The following is a 24441-nucleotide window of genomic DNA, read 5'->3' as shown; positions in this document are numbered from 1 at the left end:
TGAATTAGTTATTTGAGAGGCGTTTCCAGTTTCTCTCATCAGAACCCGACACCAACTTAGTAACAGGACTAAGCTAGCGTCAATCCGGCGCTAGCTTAGTCCTGTGACTAAGTTAGTGTCGGATTATGATGAGTAGAACTCGAGACGTCTCTTCAATAACTAATTTATATTCATAAGAATTTCTTCGAAAACCTTATTCTGTTTAATAGTTCGTTTTGGTGTCCTTTTGGCGGTAAAACTGGAGCAAGCTACGTCATTAGAAATATAATAACTTATACGGAAGGTTTTTTTTATCTATTGACAGTCTTCGACAAAGTTGTATGCAATACAATTATGTTTCAGAACTCAAATTCTAGTGATGTTTTGATGTGCCTAATAGTGATGAAAATATTAACATGTAGTTTTACAAGTGGACTCTGGTAGAACTATATTTTCACAAATAAATCAATATCGCTGAAGTACTCACTAATGGAAAGCTTAGATGCTCCTTTTTTCTTTAAGACTACTTTTGAAATGTTCTATTGGGGGTCCTGAACAAATTTTCATGATTAATTTTTCAATCTAAAAAAATATTTCACTTTTAGGTGGATGAATTAATGGACAAATGCTATCATAAAATTCTCTGAAGACTCTACTGACCTAAATTAAGCGGATTTTACGTTGATACTGAAACGTTTTAAATTTTTTTCAAGAGTTGTCCTACTAGAGTTGTAGAGCCAGGGTCTCGGTAGGGCTACCCGTCAGAATCACTCACTACAATTTCAGACGAGACCGGAAATGTCGCCCACTAAAACACTGCTTAAGGCCAATTGTAGCGGGTCGTGAATGTGATATTCATTATACGGTTCAGATAGGTGCGGGCGTAGGGAGCGTTTGTACGTTAATGTGTTCGATCGCGTGGGCGTTTGTATGTCGCGTGTGCTAGAGTGTATAAATTCGATTTTATAACCTTGTGTCAATTCGCATTTTTGCATGTGTTCTTGGGTGATCGTATGCGGACCGTGAGTCTGTACGATTTAGATGCTAGGAGGGAGTGAGTTCTTCCATACCACTAGAGTTCCCGGTCATGCCATGCCCATGGGACCAGTTGTCTAGTGGATATGAGCGTCATTTTTTTATTGGTCCATTTGAAGGGATGGATCTAGACTACTATGGCCGAGAGTAGAGACTTCCGGACGTAACTGGTTCATGATCGCGTGAACACGGCTGTTTTAGGTTCACTCTTGCAACTGTATTTGTAAATTTATAAGTGATAAAACGTACATTTAGTCACCGGGGCGCTATTGTGTTTGCGAGATCGCGGGCGTAGGTGTATGTGAGTGATCGCGAAGGGTTCTAGCGTTTGTATGTGAACGTATTTATCACGTCGGTTAGCATGTATTTTATTTTCGCGTGTATAATTTCGATTTTATAATCGTGTGGCCATTCGCATATTCGCGTATATTCTTGAATGATCGCACACGGACCGTGAAACTGATGCTTAATTCTTAGTGTATGATTCGGAAGATAGAAGAGTAAGTTTCCCTATATCACTAGTGTTACCGCGCATGTCGCCATGGAACGTGTTATCTAGTGAATATGAGCGTCATTTTTATTGGACCAACTGAAGGTATGGGCCAAGGCAAATGTAAGCGTTTGTAGGTTCCCGCTTGATTCCCACGTTAATAAGATTATTAGTGCTAAAACATTCACTAAATCACCGAGGTGTTTTCATGTTTGCGAGACCGCGGACTTTTGTGTGCGTGGATAATCGCGAAAGGTTTAAGCGTTTGCACGTTAACGTACTGAATGCTAGAAGAGAGTGAGATTCCCCATATCACTAAAGTTCCCTTTCATATCGCCATGGAACGTATTGTTTAGTGATCACGCAAATACGTATGTTTATAGGTCCGTGTTTGAGACCGCGTTTATGAGTTTATAAGTGCTAAAATGTTCACTCATGACTCAATCATCAGGGTGTTTTCATGTGTGTGAGATCACGGGCGTAGTTGTGCGTGGACGAAGCTCAAGTGTTGGTATGTTAACGTGTTAGTCGTTTCTGCTAGCGTGTATGTAACTTCACGTGGATAAAATCGATTTTATAATCGTGTGGCCATTCGCATACTCGCGTGTGTATTTGAATGTTCGCGCGGGCTAGGGTTCCCGTCCATATCGTTATGTAACGTGTTGTCTAGTGAATATGAGCGTCATTTTTTTGATTGATTGGCCCAACTGTGAGGCTAGGCTGCTAGAACCGAGAGTAGAGAGTTCCGGACGTTTCCGATTCATGATCATCGGTGGGTTAATGCTTGAGCTTGTAAATTTATAGGTGCTAGAACGTTCACTTAATTACCGGGGTGTTTTCATGTTGGCGAGATCGCGGGCTTAAATATGTGTGGATGATTGTAACTGCATGTTCGCGTTTGTGACCAGGTTTGTGTTATCGCGAAGTCAAAAGCGTAGAAGAAAAACACATGTAACATGCAATCAAACTACTGGAACTCGTCTAAAAGCCAGCAAATGATGTTTATTTTGACCCAGCTGTCACAAATACTCAGACGAAAATATGACTAGCAAATAACAATTGTACACTAGTACTAAACATTACATTAACATTAATAGGTTTCTACTTTTGCATTTCTTTACTTAGCCTGTGCACGATGGTGAAGCCGACCGATAAATCGACGCACAATGACCCACACTGCGAATCATGTCCACCAACTCTGTCTTCAAGTTGTGAAACAATGTTTGCAAACACGACCCACACCAAAAGCCAATCCACGTCGACCCGTCAGTCGCCTACGCCAGCGCGCACAGGCTCGTGATTGATCATTAATTTGGGCTGGTGTAAAGTACGAAAAAGCATAAAACATAAAAAAGTCCGTAAGCCCTCTCGGTCTCCTTGATGCTCCACTATCGAGGCGTAATGCAAAAAACCATCTTAGAGCAATTGTCTATCAGAGGTTCTTTAAATTTAATGCACAAATATGCTTGATGATGTTTGCAATACCGTCAAACTCGTCAACCTAGGGATATTGAAACATCGAGAAATTCTCAAAACAAAACAATATATTTCAAAATCTAAGTTTAAAATATATATTTTACTAGGGTCCCTTCTATCTCTGATAAAAAGACATTATACACCTCTTTCAGACGTTGTGACACAAGGATGGTTTCAATTATTAGTACGTGCATTATTAGTACGTAGTAGTAATAGAATATTTGAATGACTGATTTCCCTGAACCCATGTTTTCGTAATTTATTTGTAGGGGGATTATTTAGGAAATTCAACATGAATTTGGTGCGTAAATTTACGAACATATAGCGCAATAATCGGGTTATTTTTTTCATTGCTTACAACACCCAATGGGACAGTCATAAACATCGGACATTGGTATTGGCGACAAAACTGTTGTTTATGATGCTTTGATATCTTCGGATATGTTTCTTGATTTGTTAGTACGCCAAAAGAGTGGCAGTCATTTCGCTTATGCAGGATGTTGTACAACAACATTCAAAACGGATACATAATAACAATATTTTCTCGGGTCAACTGACAAAAAAACAATTAACGTCAGTTAAGCCAGCCATTCCGAAATTCTGAACCAGATAACAATGGTCAACGAATTTTGATCGAGGGCACTCATTCCTAGGTGAAATTGTATCCGGGTTTACGAGGCGAAGAAACGCAAAAACAGAAGAAGATGTTTTAGTTAGGTCTTCTGCAAGCTGGTATACTCGCACAGCGATCACACGGTGGTAGCGGTGAATCGGCTTCGTGCGGTGGTGTCATCGGAAGCCACTTCGCAAAGTAGCTTCAATTTGGAGTTCACTGCGCCTACAGTGGTAATTATGCAACTATTTTTGAATGATAATGTGTTCAATTCAGCGTAAAATTTGACTCATTCTTCGGATGTACCAATTACAACTTGAACGGCGTAAATGAGTTATAATGAGAAGAGAAAACTACGATGCTGGTGGAAGCTGCGAAAAATAGCTAATTGACAATAGAGGTAAAACAAAAAAAAAAATGCTCGGGGATCAGTGAACGTCGTCGGTCATGTAATCATGGGTGAGAAACCTGCAATATTTCGGCAAAGCAACGGTAAAGAATAATGAATTATAAACGAGAGCCACATTCGTGAGAACTTTGACTATGGTTCAAATTTGACCTGTAAGTTGATTGGAAGAAGAAAGAAAAAGCTACGAAATGGTCCGTCGCCAGCGAAAATTGGAAATATTTTGATTACACTTTCAGTAATAATCATCTGAATAACACTCACAAGCACGTCTCAAATACGTAAGCTCCTTCTGCCCCGCTTCGAGTAGGTATCCATTTGATCTTTGATGGTCGCTTCAACTAAACTGTTTATTTATGTTGTATCCACAAAGCACCCGAGCCCCGCGTTTGCGGTTACGCCGAGTCGCTGCCATTCATCATAAAAGTGGAGCACTTGAAAGTTCAAGTGGTATAACCCTAAAATGAACCTTTTCAAAGCCCGCCAATTCAAAGATGGAGATACTGCCGATGAGAGCGGTCTTTCCTTCGAATAATTATAGAGAGAGTGAATTGTAGGGGGAGCTTCTTTTTAAATTATTTGGCATTTTATTTGCGCCAGTGAAAACTTGACGAGGTTCAAAGTCGTATTTTCGCGAGGCCAACTTTTGGGTCACGACTCATGTTGGCTGCAGAGTGCTTAAATCGAACCGCATGTTCGTTAGTATACTTTGGTATTAAAGTTGCGTTGTGTGGGTGATTTGAATAAACTGATTCGAAATGGAAGACGGCCTTGAAGTTGCCTAAATGAGCTGAGTGGTAGTGGTAGCGGTTCTCCAGTCGAATGCAACGTTTAATTCAGTTCATTTTTTGTCGGCCGAAAATTGTACGAGAGAAATACCTGTACTTAAGGTTAGATCAATTCTAAAGTTTCGGGATTTTTCGGGATCGAATTAGACATAAACACGACAATTACACGACAATTTGAAGCGATCAGTTTTAAAATCGCAACATTGTACGAACACCTTGTAATATAACACACATATAAATTTTCAAGTGCTTCCAAATTTTTGGGCAGCGGATTTTTTTTCCAAAGGTGACTCGCGTATGTTTAACAAGATATGTTGCTATAATTTGTCAATTCACCAACAGTGCAGAATCGCTAAACTTCCCAGCCTTGCATGAGCATTTAAAATAGATGAACTATAAGTAATAATTTGAGAATTTGAATAATTATTTTTCTTATTTAATCAATAGTCATATTACCATTGAGTATTATCGCAAAGTATTAAAGCTTATCTCCGAATTATTTCGAAGATTGATGTAGTGGAACCGGTCTGCACATAGTTGCGCCAGGTAAACACATAAACTTTAACAGGTGTTCAAAGATTTTGAAATCAGTTTAAACTTATTAACTCGAGGAAACACTTTTTTGTAGTAGTTTAACTACACTACTGCTTAAACCACCGAAATTAATAAACAAAAAATTAAACTAGTTATAGTTAAAAATCGGGGTTTTCATGTTAACATGGTGGTTTTATTGCTTAACTTTGGCATTTTTTTTAACTATTCATGGTTCATGTATTTAATGGATAATGCGTGCTACCTAACTTATTGTCATTTTTAATGGTGTTTCAGATGATTATTCGCGACTGCAGGATCTTAGACGTCAAAATCTTCCGCGGAGAGAATTTATTGAAGATCGTCTTTACAACAGCTTTTTTGCATTTTTCCAAGATATTTTTCATGAGATTAAACATATATTTATATATACACAAAAACAACTTTAGTGTTGTTTTGTCCAAAAAATCATGCGGGTTCTGGATTAGGTGATCGACTGAAGAGTAATACTAGCTTCGAAGTGTCCGCAAAAATATATCTAGCTGAATCGACTAGTATGTTGCACAGAACTCACTTTCAATCCCATCTATAATACGAGAAGAACAAATAATGTCTTCGTAGACGTTCGATAAAAACCCCACCGTCCCCCCATGATTCTACGTGGTTTATGAACGGCTCTTTATCCCATATGCTTGGTTCGACACCAAGAGGTTCGAAATAGGGTCACAAGCTCTACTGCCATAATAGGCACATTACCCTATTGCCACCGAAGAATTCAAGCTGACATGAAACACAGCTGCTGCTACGACGTCAGAACGGAAACTGATGAATTCTGGAGAATTATTAGATTAGGTTCGTAAGCAACATAGGGAGCCTCTCTTTGTTTACTTTCTGCTTCTCTATCGATTAAACAGAAAAACTGGGGAATGAATTAGTTCAAACTATCAACCATAGTACACCCACAATGCAAGTGTGGAGTCTTATCAACTAACTGCAAGGCAAACGAAGCAATACGATTACCTTGAATCTGTCGAATGGCATGACCACTGACCAGCAACGGACCTGAAATAGCCGATGCATTTGCTAACGAGTGCAGAATTAAATCAGCTGACACTAACTACATTGAAAAGTTTCGTAAAAAATACTATATTCAAGAACAAGGCTTACCCAAACTACACGACCGAACCTATTTAAGCGCTTCAACGCAGATTTCACAATGGACGAATTAATATGGCCGAGGCGGATCGTCTACCGGGAACGTCAATATTGGGTACCCGCTACTACAGCGTTTACCTTTTGCGATACAAACAGTTCTACTGGACCTGTTGAACAATATATGGGCAAGTGGTATTTCCGGCTCAGTGAAGAGAGGGTATAGTAATTCCGATACCCAAACCTAACAGCGATCGTAGTAAACCAGGCGGCTAATGTCCAATAATTCTGCTTAGTTGTCTTGGAAAAACATTCGAAAGTATGGTAAACCGTCGATTAGTGCCCAACCTCCAGCCCTCAGAAAGACTGGACCATCGACAGCATGCATGCATAGCCGGTAGAGGCGTTGATTCTCTTTTAGCATACTTGAAATCATATCTGAATTAGAGGTGTGCGCCGCGCCGGCGCTATGACTATTTTTACCTGAAGGCGGCGGCGCGGCGCATACCTCTAATCTGAATTAGAACGAGAATGAGCATGTGGAAATTGTTTCAGCTAAGGCCTAAGGCCACATCAAATAGCATCCCGGAAATAATTCTGTAGAAAGTAACCCATTGGGTATTTCCTCTTAAAAATTTGGGAAGAAGTAGTTTAGAGTGTATTGTTTACACTATATTTTTATCGTCGTCAGTTTTTCAAAAGTTGGAAAAAAGCAACGTCGCGAATCGATTTTGAGCAAGTACCTGGAAAATCCTCAACTCTCTCATCTGGACCTCGGAAAACAGCTGGGAATCGTGCAGTAAATGGTGAATCGTGTGATTGAACGTTACTACCACAAACTCTGAGCATAAAATGGAAGGAGAAATGCGGTCAGAATGGATGTTCTATTAGTGATCACAGGCGTGTAGTGAAAGCATTAAAGTGGAATCCCAATGCTTCGGTCAGGGATGTGGCCAAAAAGTTGAATCTGTCCAAGTCATTCGTTCAGAGAGCCAAGGACCCAGAAGGGACTGCATACGTACAAACTGCAGAAGGCTCCAAATCCTGACGAACGGCAATATACGCTGGGAAAATCCGTGTCCGTGAAATTGTACACCTAGATTCTGACGAAGCCTCAAGGCGGACTTCCGCAGCTTCCAGTGCTAATGTTCTTCACCGCCCAGCACAGTTGCAAAGTTTGATGTTCCGGAGGAAGGAAGGAAGAAGAATCTTTCAAAATTTGCCACTGAATACATGATTTGGTAAGTGATATGTTCATCTGGCAAACGGAATGTGCCTTTCGTGACAACCGATACTATAAACGGGGAGATCTACCTCAAGGAGCGTCTACAGAAGCATCTGTTTCCTCTGTCACATGTTGTACAGAACCTAATGAGTGGAGTTAAGCGTAAGGTGCGAGAGTATGGTTATGGTATTGAAGTTGAATGAAAGAAAAATGCCAACAGTTTACTAATGGGTTATATTTTATTGTTTGCAAAATTTAAATTTAAAAATTTAAAGTCGATTTACAAAAAAAAACCCCATCTTTCATTTGGATGAAATTTTGTTCCAAGATAGGTAATTATGTTCCCTACTTACCGTCAAAAATTCAGTTATTTGAAAAAACCCTTTCCTTGTCCAAACTGATTTTTTTTTCAGTGTATTTTTATCGAAAACTAAACTGCTAGTTTCCTGATACATGCAAAAAGTATCAATAATGAATTTGGTATAGCATATCGGACTGGACAGGAACGAGATCGAAGAGATTCGTTTAACAAAGATCTGGTACTAGAACACTTAGCGCACGATCAGGCAACATGTTTAATATCGCGATAACCGCCACCACAAGCGCAAAGACCGCTCTCCACGACCCCAATACGCCAAAGATGGGCATTCTACGTATAATGATTGTACATGACCTGAGATATCACTCGAATGAAGTCATGATGCAAGCACTTGGACCAAGTATTGTTGATACCTTTATGATTCCTGAACTTCCGTCGTTCCACGAAATTTGCCGATGTTGAGCGTCCTCTGAGAAGAAATATTTAAAAACTCGTTGAAGCTACGCGATCTTTCATAAATATCACCTTCTAATGCCTAAATGCCCATCTTCTCATTATTATTCTAATCCAAATGTCCGCCTTCTCATTACCCGGAATGGGGCGCTGCGAAAGAACTCAAACTAAGGTAATCTGCTATGATTTTTCAGATAAAGTAGGGGAGAGAGGGTAACAGTGGATCAGCAGGAACTATGAAACATTCGCAATAAAATCATAATGCATAATCAGAATCGTCTCATTCCCTCATATTTCACGATTTCTAATTCTTTCTTTGTTTTGTGATAGCCAGAGTAAATTTTCAATGAAAAACATTATTCCATCTTTATGAGTTACCATTCATTGAATAAATGTTTAGTCTATTGTTATTTATAGCAAATTTTATGCTCAACATTTGCCGCGAACAAAGTTTTTTGGTAACTTCTCATGGTTCTGTGTAATTTCACAATTTTCAGGAATAGACCCATTGGGTAACTGTGGAACGATGGCGTATGGGGAACAGTGATTTGTTTTTGTTTTAGTGGTCTGTCTCAAAATGTGAATGGGTTCCGATTTTCCACAGTACATACTACTCATATAGTACAAAATTAGTAAATTTGGGCAAGTTTTGTAGAAATTGTCTCTTATTTCAAGATTGCAACTAATATGCATATATGGTGGTTCGATGTTACGCGATGATATAGTGGATTCTTTCGTAAACAAACGATTTTCGCCTCAATATAACTTTTATTCAAAGTGTTAGGATCATTCTTCGTCAAAACAAAAGAATAAAATTTTTAAGTAGAATATTTCACTATAGACGACATCGTGTTTCATAGTTCCTACCCATGGGGCACACTGATACATTTTACCACCGACTGTTTATTATCCAAAAAATGTTATTTCCCGTGAATTTTACTAGCTGGAAAAAATATATGTATTAGTTAACAGCAGAGTGGCACTATGTATCGCTTTTGGTTACACAAATAACAAGTATTATCATCAAAATTAAATTGTAGAAAAAAAGTGTTTCATTGTTACCCTCTCTCCCCTACACAAAAACTCCCATGTTTTCTCCAGGAAATACAAAGAGTGCTTTCCATGCTCCATTAAACAGCCTCCTGTAACTATAACGATGTGGGTATGGTCGTTGATAGGTAAATATGAAATCATCAGTTTTGTGATGAGATTGGCAGCACAGCCTCTTTTATGATTGCGCCTATCATATGACGAACGTTTAGTGTATTCCAATCACAGGATGAATCGAATGTACAACGTAGGCCTCAGCCACCAGACGAAATATTGCTTCTCTGATGATCCGTCCGTTAATCCGTCGACGGACCGGTGCCAATAATCGCGTTTTTCAGCTTTCATCAAGTTTTTCATTTGCATTTGTAGTATCGCGTATATTGGGAAAAATTCGGGCGTTAAAAAGTCCCTTTCGCGTACAATTCAAAACAATCTCTACCCACCACGAAGTAGGACTGTTCACGGTTGTGCGCGTCGGGTACTCGTTTCATCTGACCTTAATTCGTAGTGCAAATGCATTGTGTAAAACCTGGGGGAAACTGTAGTGACTGAAATATAGGGACACTTGGGGTTTTTGATATCCCGTGTGGCAATTTCTGCTAGTTTTTGAGATGCGGTACCAGGAACCACTTACTTCGGTTTTGTAACAGAACCCTTCAAGGGACACTCTCAGGCCTTTACGAGGAAGCTTAGGAGAGAAAACTGATTTCCCTCGTTCGGAAATTTATAGGCACATTAGAACATGTTCCCACAATGGGATGGCTCTTTGGTCTACAAGAATTAGTAGAAATTAGCCGTTGCGGTGGCGTAGCGCTCTTTTGCATTTCTTATCGGAGCGTTCCTTAAAAGAATGTTGCATTTTGTCCCCATATAATTTATATGCGGGATATGTCGAGAGATCATGTGGAGTTTCTCCACAATAGCAAAACTTTTATCTCTGCATTTTCCACAGCGTTCCTTTTTTCTGCAATAAGTCGCTGTAGGCCCAATTGTTTGCAACGACGGCAGTTCATACCTCGCGGTACAAAAAGGCGAACAGGTAGACTAGCCCCGTCCAAAAGATCAAAGTTTGGAAGAGAAGATTCGGCGAAAGGCTGATGGAAAATAAGTTGTTTTTATATACTCCTTGACTTTTCCTGAACGCAATTGCTTGCGAACTAGATATTTCACTGGCTGAAGCAAAGAGCTCTTGAAGGAGTGAACCCCATACTTCGCAATTAAGGCCCTTGTTGGAGACTACACCATCAATCTCTACTTCCCGGGTGGGTACATAGACAAGATACTTCTTCGTACACGGCCAAGTGGTATTTAGTTAAATCTCGCATATATCGATTATGTTAAATGGCTTATCTTTGCCCTCATTCAAGTTTTTTATGAGTATATACCAAATTCGTTACTGGTACTTTTTGCATGTATCAGGCATATAGCAGTTGGGAAATTGGATTCTGGGACGATTATGACTTTCATTGGTTTAGTTTTCGATAAAAATACACTGAACAAAAAAAATCAGTTTAGACAAGGAAAAGTTTCTTTCAAATAACTTATTTTCCTTGAAAGTGCCCAACTTGAATTTTTGACGGTAGGTAGGGAACATAATTACCTATCTTGGAACCAAATTTCATCCAAATCAAAGATGGTTTTTTTGTAAATCGACTTTGAATTTTTAAAATCGATTTTTTCAGTGTAGGAGTTTAAGAAGAATTTTTTGTAGGATTTGTCATTTTTAGACTATAGCAATTTGAAAAAATAAATTGGTAAAAAAGTTGGACCCTTTTCAAAAGACAGTACAGATCATTTTTGGAAAAACAAAGCATGCAAAGTGGTTTTTTGTGACAAAGTGTTCAATGTTCATGTACAGAAAGTTTCATTAAAATCTGAGAGGGTGCTGCCAACTTTGAATTCGATTTAGCGCGAAATTCGTCTAAGCTGTTAACAAGTTCAAGAAGAGTGAAAGAGTGCTAATTCTCACCAAGCTGTCTCCAGGCTATCCATGGCGGCCACTCGTGGCATCCGTGGATTCAGAAAATAGAGCGGGCAGTTATGGAATGTAACATAATATTAAGCAGCTCGCCAACGAAGGTCAAAAGAAAATACCAATGGATACTCCCAAGATACCATACGCTACGTGAAGAAGACAATTTCCAACAGTCTTTCTGTAGGCGCAAACCCCGTTGAGTCCGTCCGTGCTTTAGAAATAACTGCAGAAGCATGTTGTAAGACACCTTAGTGATACAAACGTATAACATATATCCGAAATACGAAACGTGTATACCAATAGGCTGTTTACCCTACGTACTTATAAACCGCCGAAAACATCGTTAATCCAACACACACAAGCATAAAAATAAATAAATGTTTTCAAACGCAAACTCTCAAGCAGCACACATAGGGGACTTGTGGGTAAAATGAACAGGTAGCCAAATCAAGTCAATGTTAGTTAAATTTAGAACAAACTTCACAGAAACGTGACCTGCCAAGTATTCAAAGGATATTGAAATAATTTCTTTTGATAAAAAGCTGTCCAATGTGAAATAAATATGATGAAAACCAAAATCGGCATTCATGTTTGTCGCTGATGTTGAATTCGGCATGTAGAATATAAGGTCTTTTGTGGTGAAATTTTAATTTTATTGTGAAAATGGTGTTACATGACAGTAGTTGAACCTCTTGCAGATATTTCACAGCAATAAGTAGGGATCAGGACAAATCGGCTCAATCGGAACTGCTGTTAGAAAATAAAATGTCTTAGGGGGTAAAATGAACAGGTTGTAGTGGGGGTAATATGAACCATCTTGCTGCTCCCAGTACCAAGCCTCAAAATTAATTGCTAAGTTCAAGTTGCTATATCTTCACTGTTCTCCAACAGATCCTTAAATTTTAAACACCTATGGATAACCCCAAGTTTGTAGATGTGTTTCCATGTCACAGAATTGTAAATTGGTTAGTATTACATGAAAATTTAATTTTTCCGTGACAAGTTTTTTTGCCTATAAAATGCCCTGTGTGTATGCAATGCTCATGAGCCGCTGGGACATCAGCATTGCTCGGAAATTGCTTTTCAGCGCTAAGCATTGCATACATACAGAACATTTTGCAGGTCAGTAGAAGGTGTTCATTTTACCACCAGCACATGTTCATTTTACCCACACGCTATAAACATGTCTCTTTTTTGGACATGTTTTGAAATCAAGAATAATGTTTGAAAACTTGTGTTTATGTCAAAATATTTTCACCAAATATGTACAAAACATGTCTAACAAGAAACGTATGAGGTGATTGTAGTATCTCAATCACTTATTAGTTAGAAAATAATGACTTTGCTTAACGTGTTCATTTTACCACCAGTTCCCCTACGTTGCACCCTGCAGTATTGAACTTAATCCAAAACCAATCCACCCACCCACGTAACAAATCATCCTGTGACACCATGCTCACACTCGAAAAATTCGTACATAGTTTAACTGTGTCCATAGCCACCGCTACCGAAAATCTATAGTGTTCACTGCTTATTGCAGTGCGCAGTGGTCCGAATCCAGAACTTATAACTTTTTAAATAATTTTTTTCCGTCAATAGCGACTTCACAAAACTTTTAAAGCTTATTGAGACGAATATTATTAATATAGACAGTTTTGTAATAGCTCATTTAGTTCAATAGTTATGAGCATTTTTAGCAAAAATAACACAACCTTTTCAAATATTGATATCTCAAAATGGAGCAAGTGAAATTGATTTCTTCTTTTTGCATTCGAAAAACCACAATTGATAGTATATTTTATGAAAAAATCTCAGAGGTCATTATTGTATAAGTCATTTTATTTTAGTTTGAATATTTAGAATATTATTACTATTTGTAGCGTTAAAAGTAAAACGGTCAGTGTAACCTTGCAACTATTTTTCAAATAAGATCAGATAGATAAACAAAATCTCAAATAAACTGCCCGAGTGTGGCAAAGGTCCCACAGAGTTGTTGTTCCCAATGTAGTCGTGTATCAATCCATCTGAACAGCGGAATACGTAGTGTGATGTATGGCTAGCCAGCCCAGTCACGCATATTTTAATTTACAGTATCAACTTTGTTAACTTAACCCTTTCATAAACTTTTGGTACATGGTTCGTCTATCGTCAAGCATGCTTTTCATACTGTTGGTAGCGTATGTTCTATGTTGATGCCCGAATATGTATCAAAAACAAAAATTTCAACATTAATTTTTTACACAGGAGAAATTTTAGATTTTAGAGTGACACCTCGTCAAAAGTTGAAACGAGCAACGGTGTGTGTACGGCTAATTCACAGCGATATAGATTCCTGAGACCAAAACGGTTTATGCGAATAAAAAATCATCCCCTTAAACACCTACATTTTATTTGCCAAGATCAAATATATTTGAACACACGATATCTTGCAAAAATTATCGCACCTTTCAACAACAATTAATAAACACAATACAAAGCAATGCCAGAGACATAGGTACGTTATTCTTCACGCGTTTGGGCGAACCCCTGGTGAGTTGCGTTCCGCACGGCTGTTGAAACCCGCTGTCTTGTTTGGTTTGTAAACATTTACTGTTGACGGCGGCTTGCGAAAGGAATGTAAAAATATCGAGCTCGAGTTGTAGATGCTTTCGTGTAGCTAACAATCGCTGTTTTAATTACATCCGCACAATGCGAAATGACAGATCATATGTTCGGTGATGGGGACATCGCATGTTACCCGGACGAAGATTCCTCCGACAGTAACGTGAATGTCTTCATTGGTTGGAAAGATTTACCTGTTCCATTGCATTGCTAAGATCGTACATCGACTGATCACACAACAGTGCGGAAAGGTTCAAAGTGAAGGGAAGGGTTTTGTAATTTTTTAAATACTTTCATTACCGCAGCGGAAATTGTTGTGCTGTCTGCACTTTAAGCAGATGAAGTGTTGAAAGGAAGAAATTAAATTGTGATGGCTTTCCTGATTGTTATCGGTTTAGGTGGCATATCGCGAATGTGCATCGCTTGAACAGAACATAAATATGAACCGATGACACTATGTTGCACCTGATAGCAATCAGGAATATTGTTCGCTTCTGCGTTGGTAACTATGTTTTGCGTTCATGAAAAACATTCATTATTTATCAATTTAGGAAACTTACCGGTACACTGTTGGGGAGCGGTTTATCCCTCGTTGGATGTACTGTAGACTCATTATGCATGTCTGGGGGTATTTGTCCTGTTTCACATGGTCTATTGATTTTGATCTGAAATGGGAAAATGCAGAGAATAGGGAAAGAATATGAATTAAAATAGTTTGAATGATTGTGATGTGGGACGGTGCACGCATTACACGTAGGAACACGAAGAAACTGCAACTGCTTAGCTTGGAAACGCAAACTGCCATTATGTTACATGGCTTTGCGATTATAATAAGCCAGGAAACGGAAGGCAAAGCGTACGTGTAATTTCATGCAAAACAGTTGATTATGGAAACATGGAATTCATATTTTTTTGTATGTACCAGCGGAATTGCTCGGCGGATGTTTGCTCAGCGATAGTTTCATCGGGTTCGTCACTGGTTGAAAGATGTCTTTTGAGATGAACGGATAGCAGGGTGGAGGAATTGATTTTAATGACTTTGACTTGGTTCGGCTAAGCAAGCCAATGCAATATATATTACGCTATATTTTTCTCCACTAAAGAGAAAAGAGGATAAAATCATATTTGCGCGTGAAGGGCGCAAAACCTATAACTAAATTAGTAAGGGAATTTGCGTTTCGACTTCGTTTCATAAGAATTCGACACGAATTTATTTATGGGACTAAGTTAGCGACGGATTCACGAAAGCTCCAAAAAAGGGATTGTGGGAAACATTGTGTCTCCTTTTTTGGAGCAAGCGTCAATTCGATACTAGCATTGTCCTGTCACTAAGTTAGTGTCGGATTCTAATGAGACGAAGTTGAAACGCAAAGTCAATAACTAATTTATACTTTAACTTGTTCGTTGGTATGGATTTAAAATTTATGTTATCGTATTCTTTTTTTTCTGTTGGGAGTCAAATTGCGTTCATACGAGTAATAATATCTATATATTTGTTTGCAAAACTTTTATCGACTGGAAACCAAGTTCTAATGTATTTGTTTGCGGCTTAATCATTTACATAGAAAATAATAAACAGTTGGTAGAGTATCCCTATACGGCATCTGCGGATATGTGGCAGTACGAAAATTTTAGCTGAATGCCAAACGAAATTAATAAACATGTAAATTTAAAAGGTACGTTAACAATGTTACTTTCCTTTTTTGACTCATTTCCATTTCAAATCATGTGTAGCCTTTTGTCCCCTTTATTGTAAAAACCTACAAGTATGCCATAAATGGGAAACCAATTATCTATTGACCACCAAATATCACAGAGTCCGAAAATGGACAAACACAGATAAAATCGAAAGCAAAACCTGTGAACATTGGACTTAATGGCTTACAACCGCAGCGATGCTTTTCTGTTAAAAAAAGCAATATGCGAATAAATAAGGCACCCATTTGACCATTCATGTTGGTTTCTATGCTCTCGTTTTCATCATTAAAACCTTTTATCTCCACGAGCATACCACAGAAGCTTAAGACGAAACGGTAACGAAACGCCAGCTTGGTGTTTTAAGAAAAAGAAAAATGTCAAAAATGATGACCATCGTAAAGTACAATGGAACGTCGTCGCTCGTTGGTTCTTTGGATCGTCAGTTTATTGCCCTTCCGCCTTCCTGATGGGTTCCGTTAAGCGAAAACGATTCGAAAGTGGTTTATATTGAATGAATGGGACAAGATTAATTAAATGCTACCTTGTTGGCGCTGGATTGTGTTTTCGCTTGAAGGTACACCTATTTGCCGGATATTTATGTAAATTTTTCTCCAACAGTTTCACTTTTCGATGGCACTAACTATGTCACAGTTCGTCGTTCTGCAGAACTATTCAGATGCAAATTTCAATTTAGTTTGTACATGATTAAGTTTCCCCATGGTTGGTACAGTTTGAAGTAGGCGGCTGCTGTATATACCCAGCATTATCATGTTGATTTGAGATGCTTTATTTGAAGTGTGTATTGCGTACAGCAGGGAAAAGTTGTTATCTCGATTTGCTTCATTTCAACTAAAGTTGTTTGTTGTATTTATGTCTGTAACCTTTTACCAGCATCGTATTGCCAGAAAAGGTCATTGTGTATTTCTGATTAAATGCGCGCAAAAAATCGTTCGTGTTTGCATGATTTCAGAAAGACGATGTCGTAACAAGAGATTAATATTAAAATCACGAAGTCATTAGTGAAATCGTGATCAAATTACAGTTTGTGTGCAGTTTTAACCAAAACTGCGAAATTAGTCTGCGTGATCTGTTCGTTTTACGATTTTTACTCCGGGAGGAAAACATGCGTAATAGTGCCGAGCTTTATTTTGAAGGGTTACAGCCGGTCTGTTGATTTATCAGGGAATATTTATTAAAAATGCTGGTTTCAAGCAACACAAAAACTTGACGGAAGCTTCAACGAAAATCTAATGAAGTTATACCTTTTCAGACATTGCATAGAGGGTTATCACTTTCTCATTAAAATTCAGCAACACAAGCTGGAAGTATACCGGTTTAAGGGCGGCGCGTCGTGTAAAGTGTTCAAACCGAATGTTATTTTGGTTTACGATTTTGAACAACAATGTTACAATACATCTTTTTTAATCTTAAGATTTTTCTATAAATTCATTATGATAGAAAAAAAAATATTTTCAGTCATGCGGAGCCACACATACGAGCGTTCCAAGAGTAGACGTCCAACCATTTCCACGTCGAGGAGTGCCGCGGCGAACACGATATCAAAAAAATGGTCTAAGGCGGGGAATTCAAAAAGATTTATAAAGTTTAGACTTCAGTGGCGTAGCCAGGGGGGGGGGGTTTTGGGGGTTTTAAACCCCCCCCCCCCCCCCCAAACCAAAATTAATTGGGTTGAAAAAAAAATTGATACTGACGAATTTAATTTAATATTCCGCAAAATATTTTTGGAAAAATATTCTCTGATCACTACATTGAGAACTGTGTTTAAAGCGTCATGAGAACTTTTGGAAAATTATGGGAAGGGGATCTTGTAACTTATCTCTTAGCAAAAATCCCATAGTTGTCAAATTACTTCAATGTAAAATAAAATAACTGTCTGAATTATTATGAGCTTATTTTTGGAAAGATGCTTCAAAATATGGATTAGAGACAATTTTTCGAATGGGAATCTAAATTTGAATAGGTTGATTGCATATAAAACATAAGCTTGCTCACCGAAAACTTGCATACATTTCAACATTTGCTGAAAATGTATTTTTTTAGAATGTGTAGAGTTTAGACAACAATTCAATATAGTTAACAACAAGAATAACATTTCAGAAACTAGTTGAAAGCTGATGTAATTTTGTCTCTAGCAGGTCAGGATCGGTTTTATGAACATTGGATTTTTGTTGTATTATCAACTATATGAATAGCCTCTCAGCAGGATGCAATGAATGGCGTACTAAAATTTTGTGTGCTACGTACTAGTACTGCAAGTTGTGAGGTTGACTAATGAAGAAAAGTAAAATTAATGCTCGATAAATTTTTAACGGTCACGATCACATTCATTCGAAACTGCCAAATTTCGATGTTAAGTAACATTGAAGAATTTCAAAACGTAAAACTGTTCATCTGCTGATAGAATAATTTTGACGGTTAATCCTCCTAGAAGTAATTATAGACAAGAATTACTCTTCAACCAAATTTGGGTCGAGACTTAATGTCTCCAGCAAAGTTTTCGAAAGTGCTATTTCAAACAACTTTGTCAAAGACATAAATATCCCACATATTCAGAGTATCGAAATATAGTAGTAGAAAACCTTTACAACAAGCTATTCTGAAATTACTGTATTTGATAAATCACTTCTGCGGTAATTAAATAATAAATTCACATTGCGTTCAAGGTGCCTTTGAAGTTTACAAAAAAATAAGGGAACTGGATTTAAAACAAATAATTCCCAGGGATTAAAAGGACTCAAAAACACAAAGAGTGATTCCATTTTCAGGAGCTAGCATCAATTCGGCGCTGGCTTAGTCCGCCCACCAAGTTAGTGTCGGATTCTGATGAGATGAAGTCGAAACGCAAGTTTCAGTTCCATCCATCCATAATTTAGTTATAGGTTTTGTGTTCTCAACTCGTAAAGATTGTTTCAAACAATTTTATCCGTACCGCAGAAAAAAATAGTTTTCACCTAAATTTTTCTTCACTAAGGAGAAATATAGCAGGCCCAGTTCATTTAAATCCCTATATGTTGAATTCATGTAGCCTTCATATTTTCAACAAAATTGTTTGAATGACATCAAAAACTTTGCTGAAGGCACCATGTCTCTTAATATTTTTGAAAAATTAATTTACCATAATTACATCTATGAGAATTAATCACTAAAATTTCTATATCAAAGCAGGCGCTGTTTTATGTTGATAACTTCCCGAAGTTGTCAAACCTTCAAAGTCTAGGATTATTATATTAGGTGATCTTGAACGTTGAAATTTTTTTAGATCATTTATCCCACTTTAAAAGATCGCAATTTTTGACTTCATTGACATTTTATACAAGAAAATAATCTATAGAGGTTTGAAAAGTGTTCCATGTTGATCCTTCTTGTTTGTAGACTGGAATGACATCTGTTAGACTCCTTATGTTTTTGAGTTTTCAATAATTTATCAAACTCATATTAAATTTTAGCATTTTTTCAAAAAATTTGCGATTCTCATCAAAACCCCCTCCAAACCAAATTTCTGGCTACGCCACTGAGTAGTCAGAGTCGGGAAATGTTTTTTTCATTTGCCAAAATCAGGCGAAACTACCGAAAGAACGAAGCTTCTCTCCACGCCACTAGCACTTTGCCAAATCGAAAATGAGACAAAGCATGCATGTATCAGAGCGTTGTCGTTATTCCCTCCGCACACTCGTTTTCGCTTTCTGATTCAGAATGATATTGGTAGCTTCGATATTGAACTTACTGCTGGGGAAACAAAAATACACTAGCAATGATATTTATTTTTCGCTGCTCGATTCTGCAGATTTGCGAGCTAGTGATGGTATTGTAGCACGGAAGCCTGATAGATGTGCATATTTCTCGTTTTAACTATGGTTTAGTTTTATTTTTTTATGCACATTGCTTTAATTTCATTATATGAACGAGAATCAAAAATTATTGAGCATACATCAAAACGAAATTGAAACTTCGGATTGTCATAGGAAAATGCAAGACGCTGCTTCTGCTACTCGTTTTCGGAGAATCGAGAAAGGAGGGGACATTGCCTTTATTGTATTATTTTTTGTGCATTTAGCGACGAAGGAGACAGGGAAAAGATGAAGATGAATTCTTTGAATTTCATCGTTCATTGAATAGGTATGAGAATTTTAGGCAAGTAGTCGATAAACCACAAAAAACCGAAAAATCTCATATATTACTGTAAAATTCACTCACTTTTCTTCAGAATAATAGAAATTTTTTATTCAGTTTTCTGTGGTTCTGTGGTTCATCGACAGGCTACACATACTGTGCATTCTCATAAAAAAATCAAGTCAATACGTTGATCAATTTTTGAGTTATCGTGTTCGCCAATTTGAAAAACGCGGTTTCGAGAAAAATGCTATTATAGGGTTCCCACATCAAATTGCATCACGGAAAAAAACGCTGTAGAAATGACCCATAGGATACTTTCTCTTGAAAAAATTGATAAAAAGTAGTTTATGGTGTATTGTTTACAATGTATTTTTATCACTGAGGGATTCCACGAAGATCCGTGCGAAAATGTTTAAAATCGTGACCGACCATCTTAGATTCCTACGAAATTTTACACGTTTCACTGACTTGGAAGACTGAACATTTTTCGCAACCAGTAAATTTTTTTTGACTCAAGAGCAATTTTTTAAAAAGGTGTTCGATTACCGTATTTTATACAGCAACACTTTCTGAGATTTAGTTACAGGGAATGAATATTTCTGTACGAAAAAAATATGCACTGAAAAAATGTAGTGTCATTTTTCATAAAATCAACAATTTGCGCCAAAACGTTAAATTGCAAAAAAGACCATTATCGAATCGTTTTAAATCAAAATGCATTTAACAAAAATCTTCTAAAATGCGATAGTTTTCGAGATATCTGGAATTTTGTTCCAACATAAACAGTTAATTCGTGTGATTATGCCCTTTTTAAAAGTTATTCGCGTTACCCCATAATAAAATGTCAAAAATCTAATGTTTATCGTTTTAAAGACGTAAAAGAAACTTTTTCAGTGTATTAGGATCATGGAGAAGCTTTCATTAAAAAAATTTCCTAACAACAACTTTTGACAAATTTTCATAATTTATGCTATTTGCAGTCAAAAATTCCCTTTTTTTAATATGATTCTAAACGCCATGTTACATCAAAATGCTCATAACAAAACTTTTGTGAAATGTAGTATTTCTTGAGATGTTGTTTTAACAACAGAATTATTTTATTTTATTAAACCTTTGCATAAGTTAATCGCATTTCTCCATCAACAATAACAGGTTTTTCAGAAGGCCCATAACATTTCCTGTAACTTCCCCATTGACAGCAAGGCGATATTGTAACCCATTTGAAAGCTACATGAAAACAATTCGTCAGTTTTCCGTTTTCAGTACGTCACGTGAACAAAACATCAAAACTACACCCAAAACTAGACTGTAATACTTTTACGCCAATAAGAAAAAATGCTCTAAAATCAAGACGGTTAATATGGCTCTTGCTACACACACAATTGAACATCTAGTGGGCACACATTGTATTTTGACTTCCGATGCAGGAAGATAAGTATAAGCATAAGCATAATAGATCGCCTCCGTTATTGACCCGAACCAACTGAGACTTCAAAATGTTCATTGGAACAACATGCTTGGGAATAACATGATGAGCCACATTGTACAATCTTTTTTTATCCCTGAATGCTGATTAACAACAACGCCGGCCACGTCCGAATGCAGATCTTCTGGTAAAGGAAGGAATGTTAGTCCGATGCTGCTAGAGACCGAGGAATCCTCTGCATCTCCACAGGTAACACGGGAAGCGGAAAGTTATCAGTTAGTGTGCCAATAGCGTTATCATGTATTAATTGCTCTGGGTAGCCGGCTGCCGAGAATTTGGAAACATCATTTTTCGTATTAATATGAGTGCCAAATAAGCAACTTGATCTCTGGATAGCCGACGATGTGGAGCGCAGAAGAAATGAAAATTACATTTGACGTAAACAACATGGCGATGTATTTTGCTGTCTGATAATGGAATTTTACATGTTGTGAAATAAAATATTGTGTCTCTTTTGATGTAGAACTCGGTTGAATGGAGATGGAGAATTATGAACAAAGAACATTTTTACATGTTCTTGAATGTAAATTCAAGTGAATTGTGACGCTCTCTATATGTGCATCTTGCGAGATGTAGATATTTTTAAGTGTGTATCATACGACGAATTTTTCGTGGTTTTTATCGTGCCGGTGCTGGTTTTATCTGTCAATCGTTTAAATAAAATGCGGAATCTTATGCAAGAAGTATTTGTGTGCGTCTTGATTCTTTCTTGTGTCAGGTACTATTCTTGTAGATAGTTGGAATTGCACATGTATAATGGTTTAGTGGTAAAAGGGGATTTTATTATTATTAAACTGCATTTCATACTAAATAACATGAAAACAGGGATGCAAACTGAGTTATTTTCGTAGCATTACTATAACATAATGCCGATTCTAAGCAAATAACAGAATGCCGATTCTAAGCAATTACTTGTAACCTATTAGGGTAACAATTTAGCACCGGGAGAAAATATACCTAATTTTTTTGTATACACTCCGTAGAGTGTATTTGTTATTGCAACATTACTCACCGCTGTTCATTATGATCGTTCATGTTTTTGATGTAAATTTCATTTAAATAATAGTCTATGAACGTTATCATTAGTCCAGATAGGTGGAGTAATTTTTGTTGTACCATAGCTGTACTATAGCGATGACAGCTATGTGGCGGTGCGTTTTTTGGTGTTTGTTTTGGTGGAGGCGGCGATCATAAAATTAAAAAGTCAGATGGTGACGGACCACGGCATCGAACAGACGCCCCGATTAATTTGGTTTTTTGGAACGGCGCTTCACAGTTTAAACTCGAAGTTTGTATGGAGAACTAAGGATGATCAATTTAGTGGTGGTGATGGTGGTGGACCTTGCATGGTCGCATTGTGCGAGATGTTTTTTCTCGGATTACAGCAGGTTACCGGTAAACTTCCAGAACTGTCGCAAAAATTAATTATATAATCGACTGGTGTACCAAAATGTATTGATCACCACTTTCAATTCAAAGCGGTTTATAAAATGAGTATTTTATTGACATTCTTTCGTTTTCCATAATGCAGAAAAAAATTGTGTAACAAAAGATCCAGTCTATAAAAACAAAATGAAGCCGAAAAAATGGCAGTGGAACACGGTAATGTACATAATAAATGAGTGGAACCTTGTGGATAGAAAACAAAAAAAGAATCCAGTTATTGTTATTCAACCACGTGACTGCAAGTTGGTATATTTAAATTCAATTCACCTGTTCTCGATGTGGATTGGTTTGTGGCAAACATATTTTTTTTTTGTTTTTCATATTGATGCAGTGTGATACCCTCGCGCATTGGCGCAAACGGCTGTTGAACTACGACGGTAAAATTGGCTGCACCCGTGGCGGCAAAGGTGAAAGTTGTTTTGGGGATCCAGCCGAACAACGACCTCGCGCTTCAACTTACTGCCAAAATTATTGCTCATGGCACAAGTGATGCTATCTGTGCAGTCCGATCGGTACTCCGCGTCCGTTTGTTAACATCGCCGTTTTGCTGCGATCGCACGATTGGCCACGCGTCACCACCGGCAGTACAACTTTTGAACAAAAAGGACGAAGTCGAATTGAGGTTAGGGTGATGAGCCTATTTTCACCATACTAAGCAAGGTGTCTCACTAATTCGGTAATTTCTTGCCTTACAATCAATGGAATGCGTAAAAATTGACATCAACCGCTTTGCTTCGTTTCTAAGAACCAATATAATAACACAAATGCGTTGAAAACAGTAAAATTCTCGTGTTCGAGCACAATGAAAACTCGAATCGAGTGCCCCTATTGTTGCGCTACCATTTGACTCAATGCGTTGAACAAAGATGGCAGACACTGCTCTAACCAACGGCTTCAAATGGGCAGGGTGATAATAGAAACATAGCGCAAATAGGCTCATCACCCTATATGCTATTAGTAAGGTTGAAGCCGGATTGTGATAATACCGGTTAAACGAATCACTATATCCTGCTGTTTCTCATGTCTTCAATACATTTTTACCGACCATGTTCGCAATTTACCGTTGAAATGAATTACATTACTTCACAAATTGGTGTATTTTATCTCTCGAATAACTCCTTTCTTTTGCAATATAAATGAATAACGATTACGACAGGGTAATTATCGATTCGAATTAATTTTTCGTATAGCTATTGATATTTGAGAAACGTTGGCGAAATGTCACTTGCGCCTGCGTGGGAATTCCTTATACTCGAATCGAGTGAAAGTTATAATGAAAATTGAATCAATATTAAACCATCGAAACCTGAATCGAATCGGAAATGTCAAACCAACTCTGTTGGACTAATCCGACCAAACGAGTTCAGCAGCAACTTCACACCTGAAGGCAAAAAGCTGCAGATAAAACGTTTGAAAACAGAAGACAAATAATCATATTTGATTCCCTCTCACCTGCATAATCCTACTGACTACTACTGATGCTGCTACGTACTGACTTGAAGAGACGAGATTGCTTCTGTTTTCACGTGATACACCTTCACAATACTCGATTGATTGGTTTCAATCTTATATTTTTACCGGCAT

General features: G+C 37.6%; 1 protein-coding gene across 2 annotated transcripts in view; it reads right to left on the bottom strand.

The window, feature by feature from the left end:
• The window catches only part of LOC131689125 (uncharacterized), a 146357-nt gene that overhangs the window by 36466 nt on the left and 85450 nt on the right, over nucleotides 1–24441 (bottom strand). For both annotated transcript variants that reach the window (XM_058973979.1, XM_058973980.1), the window contains exon 2: nucleotides 14654–14758. In XM_058973979.1, coding sequence (XP_058829962.1) covers nucleotides 14654–14713 — 60 coding nt within the window. In that variant the 5' untranslated portion in view covers nucleotides 14714–14758. The remainder of the gene's footprint in view (nucleotides 1–14653; nucleotides 14759–24441) is intronic.

Source organism: Topomyia yanbarensis, chromosome 3 (assembly GCF_030247195.1).
Source record: "Topomyia yanbarensis strain Yona2022 chromosome 3, ASM3024719v1, whole genome shotgun sequence".
Taxonomy (NCBI): domain Eukaryota; kingdom Metazoa; phylum Arthropoda; class Insecta; order Diptera; family Culicidae; genus Topomyia; species Topomyia yanbarensis.
This window is presented reverse-complemented; position numbering and strand designations above follow the sequence as displayed.